Consider the following 25,448-nt stretch of genomic DNA (forward strand, 5'->3'; position numbering starts at 1 on the left):
TTTTTAATCTAAAAAAGTAGCAGTCAGATGACACCTGGCTATTTTTCTGAAATGAAGCTATTTATGAGGAGGAGCCAAAAAAACCTGGAATTTATTTATAAAAAAATGTATATTTATTTTTACATGTTTAAACAGAGTACCTTCCAAGTACTCTCCATTTGATGCAGTACACCTATGGAGGAGACATTTTTTCTACAGCTTGAAACAGTTTTTGAACTTGTCAATTTTGATACCTTTTAGCGCTTCTGCCATTTTTTGTTTCACTTCTTCTACATTGGCAAAACATTTCCCTTTGAGGACTTTTTTCATCCAGGAGGATATTTTTTTTTAAGTTACTTGGGGCAAGATTGGGTGAATAGGGAGGGGTCATGCCATTTATGGTCAAAAACTCCTGAAGACTCTGTGTACAGGTGTACTTGTTAATCACCCATAATGAAATGAGCAATGCATTAAAAGAGTCTCAAAAAAAAAAATTCACTGAAGCCGAATGTAGCCTCTTACAGCAATGCCAGCTGGTCCACTGATGCAGATGGCTTCCTAGAACATCCACCTAGCGGGGAAATCCTGTACTACAAGGGGCCCACCCTCCAGAAGATGATTCCATATTTGGGAGGTTCCCCCATGTATTTCCAATACTCGAAACTACTGTAAACCCTCAGTGGCCTTAAAATAGACCTTTCCTGAGGCATTTGTTCTTGTGGGGAAAATCAAGCAAGGAAGGAGGAGGCAGAGGTTAGAGAGGTTAAGAGGATGAGTTTAGTGTTTCAAAGATGTGGGGCTGAAGTCAACTTCAGCAGCAGAGTGGCTTTCAGACCCTAGCCAAGCTTGAGCCTCAGTTTTATCATCTGTAATAGGACCTTTCTTGCATAATTGTTGTCAGGATTAAATTGTACACACACACACATAAAATCTACTACCACTCTCCAGTTTCTGGGTCTGGGCTTGGGGTAATGAAGGTGCAAGGTCAAAACAGGAGACAGGGAGGCTGCTTTAGCTCCTAATCTACCGCTACCTGCCACAGGCCACGGCCCCAGATGTGCATCTGAATTTTGCCCCAGAATCTCTTAATTTTTGGTGAGGAAGATTTTTAAGATCCAAAGATGCATTTTATTTTAGAATTAACATTGATCTTGCTTCAACAAAGACAAATTTTGTATTTTTCCATGCATAAAGAGCTATTTTAAGTGATTATGAAAATAATGAATGACAATTATAAAACTAGACAGTGCAGGAAAAAATCTAAATGAGATGGTTAGAAAAATACTTGTAATTCCATTATCCTAAACAACCACTATTAAATTGGGGCATTTATCTTTTCAGATCACTGTTTGGTTTCCATAATAAGATGGAAATTTACCATAAAATATTAATAAATCACTTGTTTTAATAGGACAGTGGTTTTCAATCTCATTCCTACCTCTTCAAAAATCACACATATGACACCCTCACTAGTAAAATGTTTTAGTCCCTATGATATTCTCAGTCCAGAGTCATGCTCTGATCCTCTATTCCCGCCTTACCCCTACCATTGCAAATTTCCAGGTTAACAGCAGATCATGGACATAGTTTGATGCTAATGGGAAAAAAATGTTTATTTTATGGCTACATGGCACTCTATCAAAAATAATAGCTAATCTCTGTTATAATATTGTAGCAGGCCCCATGCTCACTAGTTGACACATGTTATCTCTGTGAACCCTTCCCAAAATCCTACAAGGTAGGGTAGTTATGATTCCCATTCCAGAGTTGAGGAAACTAAAGCCAAAAAGATTGAGCCACTTACTCAGATTTCAAAGTTAGCAGGATTTGAACTCAGGTGTTCTGACACTAGACCTTGTTCCTCTTGTTATTCAGCCATTCACTAGTAGCAACCAGGTTATTTTGTTTTTACTCTCATTTACTCTTAACACCAAAATATTTTTTATATTTATTTTGCAACGATACATTTTTGTTGAGCGGGAAATGATCTGTCTTGGTTTCTCAGCCTGTCAGCAAGGAAGTGGCGCTGGGCCGGCTCCACCCTACATTGCACTGTGTGCAGTGGTTCAGTACTGATGTGCTTATGTGTTTCTAAATGACCTTGAGCTTGTTTGGCTCTGGTGAGGGAGGGAAGGACTGATGAATGAGGTCGAGTCACTGAGTTGACTGCCCTTCACCATTCCACATTTATTTGTTCATCTGCTCTCTCCCATCATGACCTATCTGGAAGTTGGCAGAGGAGTAGGGAGGATTTATGGATGTGCCACATGGAACTGCGCCTGGGGTTGAAGTCCCTCACAATAACCAAAAACAAAACAGAAAATGAAAATGCCATATAGAGCTCCCAGTACAAATGAGTGGCAAGGGTGGCTTCAGAGACACACAAGCATGCAGGTCCTTGGTGGCTTTATTCACAGCAGGGCAAGGCTGGCCCAGATCCCACTTCCCTCTGACACACTGAGAAGCCAAGACAGACAATGTGCCTGGAAAATTAGTTTGCTGCTGCCACCCCTCTCCCCTGGCTGTCTCTCCTCCTTTTGGCATTTCATCTTTGCTGTCACCTCAATCTTCAGCCTCCTTCCTCACACACTTGACATTCCCCTCATCTCCCCTCCTGTCCAGGCCTGGCCATCATATCTTACTTCTGGACAGATGGAGCCCTCTACTTTTCAAAATCCTTTCAGTTTTTTCCTTATCAGAGAAGGCTGGCTGATGCATTAACCACATGTGACAGTGAGGGAGAGTGGGGCTGATAGATGTTAAGCAACAAATATTTATTGAGTGGCCTCTAGAAATGAAGAAATGGACTATGTGTAGATGATATGTGCAGGATACAGGATTCACCAGCCAGTTATGGACACCAGCTGGGATCAATGTGCCAACATGTTCATTTCCTACCACTCATTATCAGTTGCCATGGAATATCTAGCCTCAGTCAGTTGTTTGGAGAGAACCATATATTGAGATTGCCTCCACCCAGATATAATCTCAATAGGCTCTCTGCTTCAAGAAGTCTGTTTTGTTCTTATTCACTCACTCATTCAATGTAGCACCAATGTAATTGGTGCTACAGTATGCCAGGCACTGTCTTGGGCACTTGAACAAATAATATAAAAAAGCAGTTATAATTCCTGCCTTCCTGAGACTTAGATATTAACTAAAGAGTCACCAAGACAGATGACAAATGTCAGCTACAGAAGGGCTTTAGGGGACAGGAATATGGTGCTGAGGGTTTATAACTGGCTCCATTTTATGGAACACTGCTATGAACAGATGGGGAGAAGAGGGTGACTTTCCAAGTCACCTCTAATGTTCATTAGAGCTGAAAACCAAGAATTAACCCCAACCCCTTTGTGTCCTCACCTCCATCTTCAGTCACCTATAGTTCTACAAGTGCCCCCCAGCAGGGCTTCCTGCCAATTCTCTTGTCCTCTTTCAGGTCTGTTTTCCACATTAAAGTCAGGGAATGTGAACTTGATTGTGTTATGCTCCAGTTTAAAACCCTCAGTGGCTTCCCAGGGCCCTTCAAATGAAGATGAAAATATTCGGCGTGGCCTCCCATACCCTTGGCCACGTGGCCCCTTCCTGTGTTCCTTACATCAGTCATTCCCCATCCTTTACTGCTGCAGCCATCCTGGCTTCTCCTATGTCTGCAGACACTCAGGGTCTTTACACATATTGTTCCTGGTCTCTGAAACACTCTCTCTTCACCTACTGCATATCCTCTTCAGGGAGTTTTCCTCCAGGAAGGTTTTTCTGATTACACATTAGAACAGATTCCGGGTTTTAGGCAGCCTGGACCTCTGGACTTTCCCCGATAGCACTTGTCCCAACTTGTAATGATAGTTGGGTGGGATTATTAAGATGATGTCATGGAGGCTTGCAGGCTGGGTCAGCATCTGTTTTTCTCACCATTGTAACCCTGGCACCTGGCACAGTGCCTTTCACCATCTCAGTGCTGGAAGAAAAAAGAATGGGATTATAAAGAAGAGTGTAAATATTACAGCTAGAAGGACAACCCCCAAAACCTTATAGTTTAACACCCTCAGTGTACAGATTAGAAACTGGAGAATCAAAGAGGGGAGGTGACTTATCCAAGAACTGACCTGGGACCATGGTTTACAATTCCTGCCTCTCCACAAAATTCCTCTATTTGCCTCAAAACTTTTAAGTTCTTTGAGGTCTAAAACTAAAACTGAGACACAATCTGTTACATGGAGAAAGCATTTATATTAAGCATTACAGAGTTTCAGGTGAATTCTTTAGCTCATTATGTCTCATAAGGCCTGAGGATTCCTTTGAAATTTTTCTTCTAACACTGATTTTTAAATGGACTCCAAGGTCTCACTGAGTACCAGTTGTCAGGCCCTGGCAAGTGGGCCATTACCTGTAGCCTGGGAAGCTAACCCTCAGCTCTCCTTCTTTATAAATGAGTTCATTAAGTCACAATAAATGGAGGCCACCTTGCTAACAGCTCTTCCCACCAAGGAAGCCTTTGTGATGAAGCAGGTGGTGATGAAATACACCCCAAGCAATGGTGTTTCCTGGCCAACAAGAGCATTTCCTGAAGTCTGACAGAGGAGTGAACATTTGTTCTGTTTCTGGAAGGATATTTATGTATCTTCTGAAGTGTGAATATTTCCTCTCTGTGACTATGAAGCAGCAGCTTCACCACCTTTTATTATACCTCCAAACTATGTAGCTGTGTAGGCTTCCACATGGTGGGCACCATTACAAACCATTCTTAAAGGATGGCTTGGTCCCAGGACCCAGACAGCACCAACAGACCACCCACGTTCTCCATCAGGTGGAAAAGGTTCTTATCCAGCGAATGAGACCCTGGGGGAAGGAAGTACCAGGGTGTAATCAAAAGACCATGCATTTACAGTCAGCCAGTTTGAGTTAACAAGAGTCTTAGTTTTCTGTCTACAAAATGGACTGAATGTAATGCCTACTTTCTATGTTTGCTTATTCTCAAAGTTGCTGGCTGTGTTCTGGGAACAGATAACATTGTGGAAAACAAGGACACAGTTCTTGCCTACATGGAGTTGACCTCTTGGAGAGGGAGACAGACATTAAATACACCTTTACTTAATACTTGTTCAGTTTCACTTGTGATGAGTATCATTGAGAGGATAGAATAAGATATAAATAGCAGTTAACATTTAAGTGTCAAGTGGCCAACATCAGGCCATATCCGTTATATATAATAATAACAACAACCACCATAACCCATAAGGCATTAATATGAGATACTTTTTAAAGTGCTTTTCATATATTAATTCATTTTATCCTCATTTAAAAATACCTGTTATGTAGAGACTACTATTGTCTCCAGCTTATAGGCGAGAAAACTGAGATACAAAGAGACTAAGTTGCTAAAAGAAACATAGCCTCTAAGTGGCAGAGAAAGAACCCAGGCATTCTGGGCCCAGAGTCTATATACCCTATGCTGCCTTTCAGGATATTACTTCTCATTAGTCCTTGCAACAACCTGGTAAGTACTATTGTTATTCTCATTGTCCAGATTTGGACATAAAGACCAAACATGTGTGACTTCTCTGAGTTGGCAGAGCGGGAGCCAGTGGAACAGGGTGTGACCACACTCGTTCCTCCTGTGATACTTGAGAACTGCATCTGCAGGACTGACTTTCTCATGCCTTTCCTGGCCCTGTTCTTGCTCAGGTGTTCCTGAAGAGTGACCGTGTGGCCCGCATGGTGCAGAGTGGGGGCTGCTCCGCCAATGACTCGCGGGAGGTCTTCAAGAAGCACATTGAGAAAAGGGTGCGCAGCCTACCCGAGATCGATGGCCTCAGCAAGGAGACAGTGCTGAGCTCCTGGATGGCCAAGTTTGATGCCATCTACCGTGGAGAAGAGGACCCCAGGAAGCAGCAGGCCCGGATGACAGCCAGTGCAGCCTCTGAGCTGATTCTGAGCAAAGAGCAACTCTACGAGATGTTCCAGAACATTCTTGGGATCAAGAAGTTTGAACATCAGCTCTTGTACAATGCCTGCCAGGTAAGTTGACTATCACATGGGCCCGGAGTGGTGAGTGAGAAGGGCCACATTATGACTTCTGTGTGCCCTAGACATTACTATTATTCCCAATTTATAGGTAAGAAATTTCTTGGGCCTGTTATTGATTTTAAAAAAAACATTAAAATTTGTATTTTACAACTGCATTGGTAAAAAATTTAATATAATTCAGGCTAAAACAGGCTAGAATGTTTTTCTTCTGATTTAAAAAGAAATTAGAATATTTTTTTGATTCCCTAATATAGGTCTTAGGTACTATGCTTATTGTGTGTAAGAGCAAATCAACTCTGTGAGTAAAGCCTAGCTTCCATTTGTCAAAAAGCCCAAAAAGATCAAAATAATGATTTTTTTTAAAAAAGACTGCTTTGCCTTCAAAACAGATAGTGTTTGCCACTTGAGGGGCTTAGAGTTCCTCAGCTAGGGAGACAACTGAACTTAGCACCTGCTCATCAAGAGTAATTCTTTAAAATCAAAAGCTTCCAGAAGGCCTGAGTATCAGTCACATCTGAATTTCTGAGTGAATCTGAAGGGGCTAGCTGAGGCTCTGCTTGGGCCCAGCCCAAAATGGTCTTCTGTTTTCTCTGGATTGGCAGTTGGGGGAATGAGGTACCTTAGATCTTCATTTCCTATGAAGCTTTTCATTATATTTACTTATTCATGCTACAAATATTTATTTAGTGCCTACTTTGCTGTCTCTGCAAATTTTAGTAATTATTACTTGGGATCATTTGTTAACTGCACATTTCCAAGCCTGAACCCTAGAAATGCTGGTCCTGCACTCTCAGGACCCAGGAATCTGCACCTTAAAAAAGAGCCCTCCTTCCTGATTTTTTTGATGCCCTTCTCCTTCTAAGAGCCATATTCAAAGAGATAAACTCAGCCATACCCTGGTTCCACTGTGTCAATTCTGCCCCTAAGATGGTTTAAATGAAGACACTATAGTATAGTGGCTAAGATTTGTGCCTTGCTCAGAATCAGACAAACATAGGTAAATCTTAATATGACCCCACACCGACTTTGTGGTCTTAGAGAGATCATTAACCTTCCACACATCAGCTTGAGATTCAGTGTGCCCAGAACAACACGGGTCACTTTATAAATGGTAGCATTTAAAATATATTGCAGTTTACTGGAAGAGGCAAAAAGTCAACAGACAGTATCAGCATAGTGGCACAAATGTTTAATATGAGAAATATAGGATTATAAGGCTTACTTCTTTACACTTCCCTGGCCACCCCCTAGTTCAAGGCACCAACATCTCTCACCTGGATAACCACAGTGTCTACCCAGTTGGTAATACTACCTCCTCTCTTGCCCATGGTAATGTACTCACCACATACAGCTGGAGTGATATTCTTAAAATGTAAATTGGATCATGACAGTCCCGTGCCTAAAACCTTCCAGTGGTGTCCTATCATTCTTAGAAGACGTCCCAACTCCTCACGAAGGCCTGGGGCAGTATATGAACCAGCCCTGCTCACACCACTTTCTCTGCATGCTTATTCACTGGCATTCTTTCCATTTCCCCAGCATATCAAACTCATTCTGGGCCTTTGCATTTGCTCTTCCCACAGTTTACAATGCTTTTTGCCAACACCTCTGTGTGACTGGCACAGGTTAATTACCAACTTCTCCAAGAGGTCGTCTAAGGCCACCTCATCTAAAGTTCTCCCTTGGCTCACTCCTCACCAAGTGACTCCATGCCATATCTATATTCTATTTCCATTCTCCACCTTTACCACTATTTTCCATTTCTTGTTCATCATCCATTTTTACCTGTTTATTACCTGTCTCCCTTTTCCTGGTAATCCTTTACCAGAATTTTAGCCTCATTCATCTTTGCCTTTGCATGAAACAATTTATTGCATAAAAGGATATTTCTAGTGCATGAAACAATTCTTGCACGTAGTGATAGATCACTAATTGCCTATTGAATGAAATAAATGAATGGTAACAGTTTATTTTAACTAGTAAATAAGGTCTTGTTGTCGTCAACCATCACGGCTTACCCTAACTTTCTGAATATTTTAATAAGTAGGAATCTATTTAGTATTTCATAATATATACATTACATTTAAAGGTAGAATGTATTTCTGACATTCTACTTTCTTCTCAGCTACTTCAATTCAGAATACTGATCACCAACCCAAAGGTAAAGGGTTTCTTTGATGGGTTAAGAAGTATTTTGAAATTCTCCAATACCTCGTTATAAAATTAAATTTAATTGTTCTTTTTACTTAAAATATTACTGCATCCTTCATGGCACTTTGAGAATGGGGTAGGCAGGTGGTATTACTATCTACCATGATCGCTAACCCCATTAACCCCACCACCACCTTCTCTGCCATAAGAAGGTAGGTTGTCAGAGCTTCATGAAGATTAGCAATCACCAATGTGAGTGGTAAATAAGATTCAAGACTACAGAAGTAGTCAAGTGTTCCTAAACCTAATAGGCCAAAAAATTATTCTAGGGATTAACTTTTCTTCTTATTGCAACAGTTTATTATGTATATCTTTTCTGTTGCTCAAAAGTAGCATCATTGGAATGAATCCACTGCTATGCCATTTTATATCTTAGTGTTTTTGAAGTTGTTGAATAGGGTTACATGGCCAGACCATAGTTTACTGGTTTCCCCTAAAAAATGAATTAATATGACTCATATTGTCCATGCATTAGAAATAATACAATAATAAAAAAGTAATGTTCTCTCTCCCAGTATAATGATTGTCTCCTTAGCTAAAAGAGAATGATAAGAAATGTAAAGTACTTCTTGAGACATGAATACTCAAGGCATTTAGTATTATATTCTATTCTCATACCTAAGTCTTATTATCATTATTTTAGGGCTTCAAACCAATATAAATTAAGACAAAGAGCCTATGCAAGTAACTCACAAAAGAAAAAAATATAAATGAGGACTTCCAGCCAAGATGGAGGCATAGGTAGACACACTGTGCCGCCTCACACAACCAAAAGAAGGACAACAAAAAATTTAAAAATAAACATAACCAGAAGTACCAGAAAATTGAATTGTATGGAAGTCTCATAATCAAGGAGTTATAGAAGAAACATTCATCCAGACTAGTAGGAGAGGCAGAGACAGGGAGCCAGGTGGAGAGGACTCAAGGCAAGGCAATAGCTGGTAGACCGGGTGGTCCCACATTCATGTACAGATAAACTGGGAAAAACAACTGGTGAGCAAAACAGACCATGCAACCCAGGGTTCTCATATGGGGAAATAAAGCCTCAAACCCTCTGACTAAAAACACCTGTGGGGGTTGAGGTGATTGGGAGAAACTCCCACCCTCACAGGAAAGTTCATTGGAGAGACCCACAGGATCCTAGAATGTACACAAACTCACCCACCCAGGAATCAGCACCAGAAGAGCCCAATTTGATTGTGTGTAGCTAGGGAGTTAACTGAAAACTGTCAGAGAATAAAGCAAGCACCACTGTTCCATCTTGGACCCTTTTCCCACATACAGTGTCACTATGCAGCAACGTGAGTTGCCCCAGCTGGGTGAACATCCAAGGCTCCACCCATTACTATGTGACAGGCATGCAAAAACAAAAAATAATGGCTCAAATGAAAGAAAAGATCAAAGGTCCAGAAAAAATACAACTAAACAATGAAGAGATAGCCAACCTGTTAGATGCATAGTTCAAAACACTGGTAATCAGGATGCTCACAGAATTGTCTGAATATGGCCACAAATTAGAGAAAAAAAGGAAGGCTATGAAAAGTGAAATCAAGGAAAATGAATGGGGAACCAACCATGACAGGAAGGAAACTGGGACTCACAACAACAGTTTGGAGCAAAAGGAAGAAGTAAACATTCAACTAGAACAGAATGAAGAAACAAGAATTCAAAAAATGAGGAAAGGCCTAGAGAGCTCCAGGACAACTTTAAACTTCCAACATCCAAATCATAGGAGTGCCTGAAGGAGAAGAGAAAGAGCAAGAAATTGAAAACTTATTTGAAAAAAATAATGAAGGAGAACTTCCCCAATCTGGCAAAGGAACTAGACTTCCAAGAAGTCCAGGAGCTCAGAGAGTCCCAAAGAAGTTTAACCCAAAGAAGCAGATACCAAGGAGGCAGACACACCATAAGTACATTACCCAAGATGAAAGATAAGGAGAGAATCTTAAAAGCAGCAAGAGAAAAGGAGACAGTTGCCTACAAAGGAGTTCCTATAAGACTATCAGCTGATTTCTCAAAAGAAACCTCACAGGCAAAAAGGGGCTGGAAAGAGGTAGTCCAAGTCATGAAAGGGCAAGGTCCTACATCCAAGATTACTCTATACCACAAAGCTATCATTTAGAATAGAAGGGCATATAAAGTGCTTCCCAGATAAGGTCAAGTTAAAGGAGCTCATCATCATCCAGCCCTTATTATATGAAATGTTAAAGGGAGTTATCTAAAAAAAAGATGATCAAAAATATGAATAGTAAAATGACAACAAACTTACAGCTACTCACAACCGAGCCTAAAAATAAAAACCAAAACAAACTAAGCAAACAACTAGAATAGGAACAGAATCACAAAAATGGAGATCACATGGAGGGTTATCAGGGGGGATGGGGAGGTGGAGAGAGGGGGTAAAGGTACAAGGATAAGTAGCATAAATGGCAGGTAGAAAATGGACAAGAGGAGTTTAAGAATAGTATAGGAAATTTAGACGCTAAAGAACTTATATGTACGACCCATGGACATGAACTAAACGGGGAATGCAGGTGCGAGGCGGTGTGCAAGGTAAAGGGGAATAGAGGGGGGAAAATGGGACAACTGTAATAGCATAATCAATAAAATATATTTAAAAAATAAAATAACACAAAAACTTTAAAAAAGAAAATATGCAAATGAATTTTAAACATATGATTAATTTTATGTTTTATGACTTTAGTAATCCATGTTTTATAAGTATACTGTCAAACAATAAAAGTATTTTTAAAAAAGAACATTGGTAATGACAATACATTATGAATGTTATAGAAATGGGTATTCTCATAAGTCACTGTTGCAATAACTTATTATTTTAACCTTCCTGTACAGGAATCTGTTAATTTTCAGCAAAACACTTTTGTAAAGGGCAAACCTGTTGACCTACCAGTTCTACCTCTAGGAATTTGTTATGAGTAAATGTTCAGAGATGTGTACAAGAGTGTTAAGTCCAAAATGTCATTGCAGCATTTTATATGGCAGTGAAAAAGTGGAATCAACTTTAATTCCCAAGAGTAGGAGATTAATTAGATTTTGATTTAACCATATAAAAGAATGCTCTTCTGCCAATAAAATAATTGTTAAAGAAGAAAGCTTATCACATGGGAAAACATACATTAGCTATTGTTAAATGGAAAATCAGGCTATGAAACAGAGAAGGAAGGCATAATTTTATTTTTATGGTAAAAGTATTGAATGGGTGAAAAACAAAATCTTAAATGAGCTTGTCTTTAGGGGTAGTATTATGGTTGATTTTTATTGGTTTTATCTGTGCTGTTCTGTGTTTTCAAAATTTTGTCTCAACTATATAGGTACTTTGTAAATGGAAGCAAATAGCAAAAATCTCAGCTAATAAACTATCAAAACAATGGGATAAGAAGAAAATTATCTTCTGTATTGTTTTCTAGACTTTAGCCATTAATATACCACCTTCATCATTTTGCCACTTCCAAGTACTACCTGCATGATTACTTATTTAATATTTCTAATTAAGCCAACTCCTAACTCAGTTTTTAAACCTATCTTTACCTTTAGAAGTAATATATATAAAATCACAGATTTGAAGTATTCGTTTATTTTTTAAAACTCATTAAAGTGAAACAACGAGAAAGATGGAAGCTCTTCATCAGTCTGCCCACATCTGTCATCCACACCACCAGTGATGTGGGAGGCATGGCTGGGCGACCAGTGCCCTGGCATACTGAGCCTGGTGAGGCCTCAGACATCACCCCTGCAAATAGCCCCAAACTGACCAGAACAACTTTACATAAGTCTGCACTTCTCATGCCCTGCCAACAGCTTTCAGAAATTATAGATTTGTTCACTTGCTTTCTCATAGACTTCATTGAGCTCTGCAGAATTCTGTTAACAAAGAGGAGCAAAGCCGTATACATGTAAAAAGGAAAATCACGTGGCTTTCATTCTTACCCTGCTTAAAATTTTTCTGTTTTGTTCTGTATTTTCCGGACCTTCTTATGAAACAAAGCAATTCCTGGGTGCTTCCAAAACCAGAAATATACATATGTTCTTAGGCATATCACATCCTAGGGGAAGCTGACATCTGATTTCTGGTGCTGCTTCTAAAGGTTCTCTTGGTCTCTGTAGGGTTCTTGCCATCACTGAAGTTTTTACCTCAAATGAAAAGTGATGTTTATCAAAGAGCAGTTGTGTCAGTTATATACTGGTTGTCTATTGTAACATGAACTGAGTCTATCAAAACTTTTTAAAAAGTGAGAATGTTTAACAAATGTCTCCATATTTGCATGTGGGATTTTTTTCAAGTCTATTTGGCTTATTTGAGAATGCGTTGTCCTATTTCATAGAAGAGATTGCTTATACCCAACATAATAATCAATGTAAAATAACTGGAAACTCATTACAAAATCAGTGTTTTTATCTTTCTAGAATCTAGGAGGAAGCAGTTAATTATGTCACTCTTTGGGCATTTGAGTTGAATTCTAAACCTAACTAAAAAGAGTAGGATAACTTTGAGAATAGGTAGAATTACCCGGGAAATGAGAGTAAGGCTTTCTTGCTATTGTCATAAAATGTAAAGCAAGTGATAATCATGATGGTGATGATGAGGATGATACATACTTTTAAAGTTTTAAAAATCCAAAGCACTGTCTCTCCCCTTTCTCTTTAGTGGCCTCCAAAACTAGGGTTAATTTAATGCCTAGTTGTACCAAGTATTTGCTACTGCCTACCCTCTGCTTAATTCCAGTTATTCAGTTATTCTTAATTGCTTCATTTTCAAATGTGTGAACGTTTTTCTCTTGAAAAACATCACTAAGGTGTGTTTTAGAAGAACGCAAGTCTACATCTTTATACATTTTCAAATGTACATAAACCCTTCTTAGGGAAGCAACCCAGCTAATTTCCAACAGGAGTATGAGCTAAGAAAATCAGTTGTTTCCTTGCATTTCAATACTGCACTTTGAGAATGGCATTTCTGGTTGCCCTGATACTGATCTGTAGCTCCTTGAAAGAACAGCGATATGACTCTGACCTTCTCTTCAGCCAGCATTTGTGCTTAAGGGGCAGCAGGAATAACATGCATGTTCCAACTAATAGAAGGTGACAATAGCCTCTTCATTTGTCATCTCTGAATTCCTAAAGATTTTTCAAATACTCTGGAAGACTTCACCAGAGACACATGGGCTATAATTTTCTAATCCACAAACACCTTTTTATTTTTAAGATTGAATTCCCCATTATTATTGAACTACTAATTTTCTTAAGACTTTATTTCCTTTCCTCTCTAATCCATCATCACTATGACCTTTGATAATGTGGTTATTTTAGTACAGTGAGAGCTTCCTTTGACCTGATTAGCACTTGGCATCTTTTCAGATAGTTTATTAGACTCTGAAGAGAAACCCCAAATTATCAGGCTTTCAGCTGTGACCCAGATTACTAGGTTGTATCCATACCTCATTATGGAGTCTTTAGTAGAAAAATTTTCAGTAGATCTGTTGATTGAGGTTTTGCTTCTTGGATCAGGCTGTATTTCTTAATCACTTTTTTAGCCCTCTGAAACCAAGACAGTTCTTCGCACATAATGGTCTTTCAATAAATATCTTCCTGAAAAATGTTTTCAAAATCTGAGGGAGGTGGCAATGACAGTCTGGTATTAACACTTTAATTTAACAAAATAGTATTATTCATAAATTAACCATTTCATTTAACATATATTTTAAGCACCTACTGTGCACTAGACACTGAATGTCAGATGCTGGGGATGAAGCCTAAACTTTCATACGTTGTCATAGAATGGCCCATGATCTGGCTTCTGCCCATCTTTCTCTTTGCTAACCACATCAAACCTCCCAATGACTTTATAGATTTTTGTCCCCCTAAAAGTATTGTGTTTGTATTTGTTTCATTGCTGTGTAACAAATGAATCAGTTCTTGAAATCAAACAATTGAATTGTGCTAGGAGGAAAATCTTGCCTTCAAGAAGTATGCAATAAGTTTGAAAGAACAAAATTAACGTGTAAGCAAGATCCATCCACAATACAAAGTCAATATATAACATAGTAGACAGCTGTAATGTATAAGGGTAGCATAATGTGTTAGAGATGTGTTTATAGACACATCTGGGTATGAATCTAGACTCACCTTCTTACTATCTATTTAACCTTTAGGAAGTTTATTAACTTCCTCATAAAATATAGATGTTAATATCTGCCAGGTGTAAATGAGAGCCTATCATATACTAGAGCTTCAATAAACATATCCTGAGTTGGTCATGGTAGTTAGTGGGGCATAGCAGTGTAAGCTTCAATGGTTGGAGGGACTTTGGAGATCTCAGATAAAAATGGGGTTTGTTTTGTCAGTAAGCCTCTCCACAGTGGAATTGAGCTGGGTTTAAATAATGAAGAGGCAGTTCAAGCTGAATGAAGAGAGATTATCTGAGATGCCTACTATCCTTTTTTTCAAGTGATGAAACACGGTAGAAAAAATGATATCATTAAAATTATGATGATTAAGTAATTGGCACAAATTCTTTACTCACCTGTATTAGAATTAAACACCCTGCCATGACTGCAGGGTGCATTGAGTAAACTTATCTACCTGTTGACTTTGGGCTTAGCCGTCACATTTGCTTTGTCAATGAGCTATTACCAGACTGAAGAGTGGAGGGCTTGAAATGTGTTTGTGCCTGTGGTCTTGCTGCCATTGGACTTGGGTAATCTTCCAAGAGAATAACATGCCTTAGGTGTTGTTAGTCTTTTAGCCTAGGCATCAGTATAATACTTATACAAAGGCCTGAACTGAATCCACAGCCTGGAATCAACCCAGTCTTAAGCAACCCACTTTAGCATCTAAAGTCTACAGCCAAGCCTAGTCTAGATCAGCAAACCCCAGCCAAGTCACAGATCCATAAACATGACAACGAATATTTGTTAAAGTAAGTCACTGACTTTTGGAATAGTTTGTTGTGCAGCATAATTGTGGCAATAGCTCACTAACACCGATGACATTTAAAATAAATGTATAAGTAACAGACTACTAGTAAGTTAATAATCTTAAAGAACCCCAGGTATAGTGAGATTCTAGGATTAATTAACAACCTCTCTTTACTGTTGCAACTGTCTTAATCAAGAATTTCTCCTTTTGTGTTTCTTGTTTTCTGTGTCAAACCTGAATTATCCACATTTGCAAACTACTCTTATGTGCTGGCATCCTGGCATCAATGCTGAGATGCTAACTTCAAAGGGCTCCTTGTAGGAAATTGGAAAGAAGATAGGTTGTTTGGGGCAAATATTGGAGAACTGAAACTAGATGGTTTTATTCATTATCTGTAAGGGTAGAGTACAGATAGTTTTAAGAACTGAGCAAGACATCAGGAAATCTGAAATTCTCATTTGTTAGTGAGGTCAAAGAAACTTAACAAGGATTGTTAGAAATCTACAATGCCCTTGCCTTTTAAGGGCATTTAGGTTACTGTTTTCCTGATGCCTATGTCAGTCAGCTATTGCTGCATTACAAACAATGTTTAAACACTAGATTAATCCAGCAAGCATTTAATATTGCTCACAAGTTTACAAATGAGCTGGGTGCTTTGTCTGGTCCTGGTTGGGCTCACTTATGAGTTTGTTATTAGCTGTGGGTCTTGTAGAAATTTTTTTTTCTTTAAGGGTCAGATGGCTATAGATTCACCTAGGATGACTTCAGCTAGCATGATGCAGTTATACTCCATGAGATCTCTCACCCTGGAATTCCTATGGCTGCTAGACAGGGTGCTAGGTGAGAGAACGGAAGAGTGCAAAGCTTCTAGAAGTCTTGGTTCAGAATTGTCACACTGTCACTTCTCTTGGCCAAAGAAACTCACTTACTCAGTCAAGATTCAAGAAGAGGTAAAACAAATTCTCTTTCTTGATGGGAGATGCTACAAAGTCGCATCACAAATGATGTGGTCACAGCCAGAGTAAAGAATTGCAACCACCTTTGAATCTACCACAATTGTTGGCAGCCTTAGTGTTCAACTATTTAAAGTCAATGTATGTCTCATATATTTTACAAATTTCTTTTAATGGGTAGTGTTTCATTAGGAAATAATGTTTTTTTATTGCTGTAGTAAAATTAAATACCATATATAACAAGGAATTGGGACCTGAGGGTTATTGGCCTATACTAATCCAAAGTGGAGCAAAATTTTAAATATGGAAGTATTTCTGTTCTTAGGAAACTATCAGCAAATGTAGGAAGATATGTCCAATAGTGTTTTCAATTAGCAGTTTGGAAAATCATCAGCTTTTAATCATCATTTCAAATGCCTTTTGGAGAAAATAGCATTTTTTTTTCTGACCCTTTTGTCATTGGAAGGTACTAGCCACTTTATTATATTCCTCTGAGATGGACAGGCATTATTTTTCATCTTAAAATAACAATAAAATCAGCAAACCTTCATAAAAAGTGAGGTGAGAATAAAGATAGATGTGCACCAATAGTGATAAAACAATCATGCATTCATTCAACATGAATTGAGAGTCTGTCATGTGCTAGAGTTGTTCTACGAACAGGGGACACAGCAATGAATGTGACAGGCAAGATTCCTGCCTTCACAAAGCTGACATTTAATGGACAAGACAGGGAACTCATGTGTGCATGATTTAGATGGTCTTACCACCAACACATTGATCTTCAACCCAGAAGGAGAGAGAAAGAGGAAATGTAAGGATAAGCTTCTTTTTAAAGATGTAACCCAGAATCTGTGGTCACCTCCACTTAGATCCCATTGTAAGAAATTGGTCATATGGCCACATCTCTTTTTTTTTTTCTAGAAAGAGAGGAAGGGAGGGAGAAAGAGAGGGAGAAAAAAAGCAACATGTGGTTGCCTCTCGGGTGCCCCCACCAAGGACCTGGTCTGCAACCTAGGCTTTTCCCCCCCACTGGGAATTGAACCAGAGACCCTTTGGTTCACAATCCTGCACCCACATCTCTTTACAAAGAAGCCCAAAGGGTGTCTCTAGCTGGGCAGCCCTGTGGGCAACATAAACTTTGTGGGTGTGACTAGAGATTCATTCAGTTACTGATAAGTAAGTTTGGCTACCAGTGCCTGTTAACAATCTCTAATACTTTGCCAGACTCATTATTATGTACCCTTTTTTGGCCTATAAGTTGCACTCCCCCCCCCCGAAATTTGGGAGGAATAATGGTTGTTAATGCTGCTATTGAATTCTGTTTGCATTTACATTGGTGAAAGATTATGTTATTTATGTTATTAAATATTTTACCACATTTTTTGCCTCAAAATTATTTTTCCTATTTTTCTCTAAAATCTAAGTGTGTCTTATGGTCCAAAAACATGGTACTTTTTAGGGCATGTAGAGTAATGAGAAATATAACACCCAAATAAGCATACCCATTGTCCAGGTTAATAAATAAATGTTATTGGTGCAGTTGAAGTCTCAATCTGTCACCCTGACCTGAATGTAAAAATTTTCTGCTGTCACTGTTTATACTCCATGCATTTCTTAATACTTTTGTTACTGACACATACAAGGTTGGTCCAGAATGTATCCAGCCATGTAATATGAAAAATAGAGGCATTTATTAAAGAAGATACAAGAAATATTGTACATAGGACAATGATGCCTCAGTCTCCTTCAAAGTAGGCACCTTGGGACCTCACAGAGTTCTACTAATCGCCATCATCTGCCCCACCATATTTTTCTGAACTCATTGACAGTCCAAAATCTCCTCCCTTTCAAAGGTGATTTTAGTTTTGGGAAAAGCCAGAAGCCACAAAGTGCCAAATTTGGGCTATAGGGGTGCTGAGTTACCTGGGTAATTTGTTGTTTTGCCAAAAAAAAATATGAGACATGATGCATTAGCAAGCATGTTGTTGTAATGAACCTGTCAGTCACCAGTAGCCATGGCTGCAGCCTTCTGAATCATCTGAATAGTTTCTGCAGAGGAATGTCAAATTTAATGCAAAATTTGATGCAGATTCATTGCACTACTCACTCAGTCATTTTTAATGTGATGGCCACACAGTACACGTGCTCACTCAACAGCATCTACCACCCCACTGACTAGTACAGTGAAGTCATCATTGTTCATGCATGTGCATTCCAGTCTATTCTCCTTGGGTGCCAGGTTACATCGCTGTTGTGCAAACCATCTTCATTATATTAACAATGGCTGAATTTTTTCTGGATAGATCTCATGTAACCTGAACAGGCCTAGTACTACTACATGAAATCTTTATATAAGTTATATTGAACTATGATTTTTTTTGCCACTGATGTTTTTATCTGGGGGTACTTATTATTATTTAAGAAAGTCATTCATATTGAAACATGTAGCTCTATCTTCTGGATGACATTTCTTTATGGATATATTGTCATTTACTTAACAAAGAAATCCCAATTTTTTACTACTACACAAAATATTATTGCGAATATTTTTATACATGTTTCCTTGTGCACATGCACAAGAACCTCTCCAGGGAACATACATAGAAGCATAATTGCTGGGACATGAGGAAATTGCTTCTTCAATTTATTAGATATTTCCAAATAATGTGTCAGTTAGTTATTTGTACCTTCTTTTGTTGTTGTTGAAGGGTTTTTTATTTATTTTATTTTATTTTTGTATATGATCGATCATTCCAAAACCACTTACTAAAAAGAGTATTGTTTCTTCACTGAGGTGTTTTTACCTCTGTGTAAAAAATCAGTTAATGATATTTGTGTGAATTTATTCTATATCCTATATTCTCTACTCAGATCTTGGTTTCTAAATACCATTCTCCAACAAAAGGAAGCAGGGAGCCCTGAGAAACAGACAGCTTCGGGGTTGGGATGACTTCACAGAGTAGGGGAAATACTGTACGAGCCTGAGCATGGGGTGGTGCTGAAAAAGAGGGAAGAATACAAAGAAAAAAGCAGCGGCACATGGAAAGGCCCAGGCACCAGCCTGAAGGAGCTCCCAATGGCCAAATGTAAAAATATGAGTAACAAGAACAACAATAAAAAAATGTTTTCCAGACAGTCCCCTAAATTTGACCTTGAGCAGCATGTAAGTAACTATTTTACTCTTTACAAAGAGTCATAGTTCAAAAGTTAAAACTTTATTTCAATGAAGGAACTATACCTTTTGTACATTGCTGTGGGAAGGATAAGACACAGCAATTCCACCCCTTGGTACATATCCAAGAGAAATTAGTATATTTGGTCACCAAAAAATAAGCACAGGAATATTTAAAGTGGCTTCCCTGCTAATAGCCAAAAATTAGAAATAACTCATATATCCATCAACACTAAAAGAGATAAATACAATGTAATACTCAAGCAATTAAAAAAAGAACACTGGTACATTCAACAAAAAGGATGACTCTCACAGACATATATTGAGAGAATATATCCCAACAGAAGAGTATATATTCTGTTGTTTCATTTATAAGATATTCAAGATCAGAAAAATTAATCTGTGGTAATGTAAATCAGAGTAGTGATTACACCAGCAGAGCAAGAAGGAAGGACTGGGTGAGTATGGATTGGAAGGTACTCAAACACCAAATTATTCTGTATCTGTAATGTCCAATGTGGTAACCACTAACCTCATTAAACAAAATTTAAAATTTAGTTCCTCAATCATGCTAGCCACATTTCAGGTGTTCCACAGCCACATGTGGCTTGTGGCTATCAAGATGGACATGCAGACAGAATATTTTCATCATTACACAAAGTTTTGGGGGGCTGTTCTTTATACTGAGCTGGGTGGTGTTTACATGGTACACATAGGTAAAAATTAATCAAGATGTATACTCAAAATTTATACTTTTACAATGCCTATGCCTCATGAATAAAATGTCCTTGAAAATAAGTGTTATGTTCCATAAAATAAGGGGAAAGAGTGCAAGAAAGGAAATAGAAAAGAGAATAAAAAGCAGAAAAATCTTACAAATAAGAGCTTTTCAAATTTATTTTTAAATGTTATATGGGATGTGAACTCAGGAGAAGAAAGCATGAAAGCTCTGTACAAAAATAACAAATTAATATGATTTTAAAATGGATATTATTTATCACTTACTTTAATTAGGCTACTTCTAGTATGCAGGTTTAGCAAATTATCAAACTAAAAATTAAAACTTTGGGCTTATGTATCCCATAAGTTTTTTCAAATCCCTGAGCATATATGGATACTCTTCTGGCATCAGTATTCATGCTACATTTCTACATAACTAATCTACATTGCTAATTAGATCCCATCATGAACCGTGGCTTCAATCACTTTCTTTTGTTTTTTGTTTTTTAACATATTTTAGTGATTATGCTATTACAGTTGTCCCATTTTGCCCCCTTTATTCCCCTCCATCTTGAACACCCCCTCCCACCAGTATTTCATGCCCCCCACCCCATTACTTCATTCCATGGGTTCTCTGGCCTTTCCATTTTCTACACTATTCTTAACCTCCCCCTGTCTATTTTGTACCTACCATTTACACTTCTTATTCTCTGTACCTTTCCCCCCTTCACTCCTCCTTCCCATCCCCTCCACTGATAACCCTCCATGTGATTCCATTTCTCTGATTCTGTTCCTGTTCTAGTTTGCTTTGCTTTTTTGTTTTTTAGGTTCAGTTGTTGATAGCTGTGAGTTTGTTGCCATTCTACTGTTCATATTTTTTATCTTCTTTTTCTTAGATAAGTACCTCTAACATCTCACATAATAAGAGCTTGGTGATGATGAACTCCTTTAACTTGACCTTATCTGGGAAGCACTTAATCTGCCCTGCCATTCTAAGTGATAGCTTTGCTGAATAGAGTAATCTTGGATGTAGGTCCTTGCCTTTCATGACTTCAAATACTCTTTTCCAGCCCCTTCTGCCTCTAAAGTTCCTTTTGAAAAACACTCAGTGTTTCCAGATCTCAGATACTAAGGCCAGGGGGTTAATTACAAAAGCAAACAATAATAAAAATTACTAACACTTATGCCAGGAATTGTTATAAGTGTGCATTTTCTCATGCAGATAATTGTTAATATCACCATTTTAGAAAATTGAAGCTAAGAGAACTTAACTAACCAAGGTCACAGAGTAGGCTTTTAGAGAGATTAAAGGCTTGATTCCAAATTTCAAGCACTTACCCATCTATCCAAGTGGATACAAGAAGTTGTTTAACATTTTAAACACACACACACACACACACATCTAGTGTCTTTTCTACTCCCAAGTCAACTTACAATATATATTTCAAAGATGAAGGAAATTAAAAGACATAGATTTATTTTACTTTTTCTTCCCTTAGTCCAAATGAACACCTGAGAATCATTACATTTATTTTGTCTCAATACAGTCAAGCTTTCAAAATGAGATAATAGCAAATTTACTCAAGCTATCACTGAAAGAAACTTTAGATTTGAATATGAAATGAAAGTGAGTCCAAATGCCTCTCAAACTCAAACTTTAGTTTTCTTTTTTGAAATTAAAGTATAGTTGACATACAATGTTATATTAGTTTCATGTATACAATGTAGTGATTCAGAATTTACTTGCCATGTAAAGTGATCACAATTATCAATCTAGTAACCGTATATCACTGTAGAAAATTATTATATTATGACTAGATTACCTATGCTATATGTTACACCCTCATGTATTATTTATTTTACAACTAGAAGTTTATACCTTTTAATACTCTTCCCTTTTTTCACCCATCCTTCACCCTACCCCACCTTTGGTAACCATCACTTTGTTCTCTGTGTCTATGAGTCTGTTTTGTTTTTGTTCTTATTTTAGATTCCACATATAAGTGAAATCATGCAGTATTTGTCTTTCTCTCTCTCTGACTTATTTCTTTTATACCCTTTAGATCCACCCATGTTGTTGCAAATGGCAAGATATTCTTTTTTATGGTCAAATACTATTCTATTGTATATATGTACCACATCTTTGTTATACATTCATCTACTGATGGGAACTTAGGTTGCTTCCATATCTTGGCTATTGTAAATAATACTGTATTGAACATAGATGTGAATATGGCTTTTCTGGGTTTTACAGTAATTCTATTCTTAGATTTTTGAGGAACTTCCATACTGTTTTCTGTGGTGGCTGTACCAACTTACAATCCTATTGAGAGTGCATGAGGGCTCCCTTTTCCCCACATTTGCACCAACACTTGTTATTTGTTGTCATTTTGATAATTGCCCTTCAGACAGGTGAGGTTTTGATTTTGAAACCTCATTGTGGTTTTGATTTTCATTTATTTGATTGATTACTGATGTTGAATTATCTTATGTGTCAGTTGCCATTTGTATGTCTTCTTTGGAGAAATGTCTGTGCAGGTTCTCAGCATATTCTTAATCATTTTTAAAAAATATTGAGTTCTTTCTATATTTTAGATATTAGCCCCTTATCATTTATATCCTTCGGAAATACCTTCTCCCAATCAGTGGGTTTCCTTTTCATTTTGTTGATGGTTTCCTCTGCTGTGTCAAACTTCAGTTTTCAGTGCCATATTTGAAGGAGCTGTTAAAGATCTTCGGTGATAATTATTGTTAAAGGAATGAGGATGCAGTAGGAAAAACAAGCTGGTATGTGGCTCTTAGTATCTTCCAAAGAATTTAAATGAATTTATTTAAGGAAAAGGTGATTCAAGTATTAAATTTAAGAAAGACTTCTCCAGAAGTCTTCTCCTGCAGAAGTCTGAGGAGAGGCCAGTCCCTGCCAGATGGAAACAGCCATTGTGGCAAAAAGAACATGGGCTTTGCAGATAGACCATTTTGGATTTGAATTCCAAATTATCAAACCAAACCCTCTCATCACTAGCTGTGTGTTTGCATCATGACTTCACCTTGTAGGGTCATCTACATAATCAAAGAACATAGTGTATAGATGGCAATTTATAAATTGATAAGGGTATGTAAGCACAAGTTTAACCAAATTGAGTTTTTGCCACTTCTTAAAACATACCCTTGCTCTAAAACGTCCATAAAAAGCACAAAACCAGCAGTTAGAATAATCTCATTTTAGTTTCACTCCATGTATAAGCACACTAAATATTTGGGGGGAAGCTTCATTAGGATTCCATTTTCTGTATCCATTTTCCACCAAAGAAAGCACATGCTCCTTGGTCTGAAACAACAATGCTTGCTTCTAACTGAATGCACGTTCTGTCCCTCAGGACAATGGTTATAAAGGCCTCCATGATGTTTTAATTCAGACTTGTGTTAGTATTGTCATTTGTAAAAGCTTTCTGTAATGGGAAAACGTGTAGGAAGCCTACATCCTAGCTAACAGGTGCCACTTGGAGAGAGCACTGGCAACTTTCCCAGGCAGCTGTTGATGATGACAATGGCTCTTTTGTTTAAGACGCTACCCATTATAGAGTCTGTAACTATTGCTATGGAGACAACTGTGAAATCAGAAAAAAAACAAAACTAGGTATTGGGCTTTAAAAATCAACATAACAGTAGTTCATTCTCATTCATTGCTCTGTAGTATTCCAATGTATGAATATACCAAAATCAATGTATTATACTATTGATGAGATCTGAGTTGTTTCCATTTTGTAGTTACTACAAATAAAGCTGTTTTCAACACTCTTACACACATTTTTTAAGGGTGTTAGGACTTAATTCTTTTGGTAGATGTCCAGGAGTGGAATTCTGGATTATGGGACAGATAGATGTATGTAGATGTTCATCTTCAGTAGATATTGCCCAACCATTTTCCAAAGCGGTTTTAACAATAAGCACTGCTACCAGCAACATAAGAGAATCTTGGTGCTTCACATTTTCATACACAAATAGTCCTTACCTATGTTCTTAAAGCAGTGCCTTTTTAAAACAGAGCTGCCTTTAAAAATCTGTCCAAGTCCACATAACACTATAACACTCCTGAGTGCCTATCAATACAGATAGACTCATGAATAGAGCAAAACCTTGGCTCATATGGATGATTTTTCTGATCTTACTGTGTCATTAAGAAAGGAAGAGGATTTTTACTTGAGAGTTTGTTGGTTGGTATGAAAAATATAAAGGAAGCAGAAGGGTTAATTACTTAGAGCTACTTATTGTTTTCACTTTCGTTTGCCAAAATGCAGTATTATATATCGTTAGCCATTGATCAATATACTTAATGGCTCACTTGAAGATATTGCATCCCTTGCATACCTAGAAACTGAGTAATCTTGGATCCCTGTAATTAATAATGAAGCAAATTAGCCTTCCTGGCAGAGTCATCTTATGTCATAGTTGATTCCACGTCTACTCTATTGCCGACTGGGTCAATGGCTCCTGCCAGAGCTAAGCAGTACTCTGTCCTGCTAATATTTGTGGCCAAGGGTACATCTGAAGACTTCAAGGTTGTTTTTGTTTAGTCTAAGGAATATGACTCTTTTATTTCAAGTTTGAATATACAAAGTCAAGTGTTCTAATTTGGGGAAAGAGTTATAAATGCATTACTTAGGCTGTGAAGCACCATGAAAGAAAACAGTGTAATTATTCTTCCAACTGAATTAATTCAAAAGTGTCCAGGGACCCAAAGTGGCCATTTCTTTTACTGTCCCCTCACCTCATCACAGTGGATCTGTGCCAAGCCAGAGTTACTACCAATAGCTGCAGACAGTGACTGTCCAGCAGCTTCTCTATTCTTTAATTATCCAAGGAGAGAGCTTTAAAAATATCTGCATTGCCCCTCCCTTGATCTGCTTCTCTCCCCTCTCCTCATTCTATGTATTTTTTCAGGGTAACATTCTTCATGAGAGATGCATCAGTCTTCCTTCTCAGTGAGCCCAGAGCAGGCAGTTCAGCACCCTGTTGAGAGCCTCCCATTAAAATCTAGACTCTGGCATGTTCTAGCATAGGAAACCTTGCTAGAGGTTTCCTTGGGAAACCTTGGGTGAACTGCTCATGTCTACGCCTCAGTGACCCACCTTTTGAAATGGGGAGTGGTGACATCTCCTGGTAGGGCCGTAAGTTTCAAGTGAGATGTTACAGAGTACCTCCACCACTGCTGCTGAGGTTCCAATGGTCTGTCTTTGTGAGAGGGACACCTTCAATGAATTGATTTAGGAGCAGGCACTAGTGTCTTGTCTGCAGCAGCTAATCCAAGCTTAATTATAGGGCTTCACACATTGTGAATTAAGTAGTAATAGCAAGTATACCAGTGCTTCCTGTATGTCAGTCAGTGTCTAAGCATTTTAGACATGTCATTAGCTTGTTTAATCATCATCCAACCATATCAAGTGGGTTCT

The 25,448-nt window shown here is 38.1% G+C and overlaps 1 protein-coding gene across 2 annotated transcripts in view; it reads left to right on the forward strand.

Annotated features, from left to right (window-relative positions):
* CADPS (calcium dependent secretion activator) overlaps positions 1–25,448 on the forward strand; it is a 452,323-nt gene that overhangs the window by 112,655 nt on the left and 314,220 nt on the right. For both annotated transcript variants that reach the window (XM_053668933.1, XM_053668932.1), the window contains exon 3: positions 5,665–5,997. In XM_053668933.1, the coding sequence (XP_053524908.1) occupies positions 5,665–5,997 (333 nt within the window). The remainder of the gene's footprint in view (positions 1–5,664; positions 5,998–25,448) is intronic.

Source organism: Artibeus jamaicensis, unplaced genomic scaffold (assembly GCF_021234435.1).
Source record: "Artibeus jamaicensis isolate MK-2021 breed Jamaican fruit bat unplaced genomic scaffold, CSHL_Jam_final contig_519, whole genome shotgun sequence".
In the NCBI taxonomy this organism is placed as follows: Eukaryota; Metazoa; Chordata; class Mammalia; order Chiroptera; family Phyllostomidae; genus Artibeus; species Artibeus jamaicensis.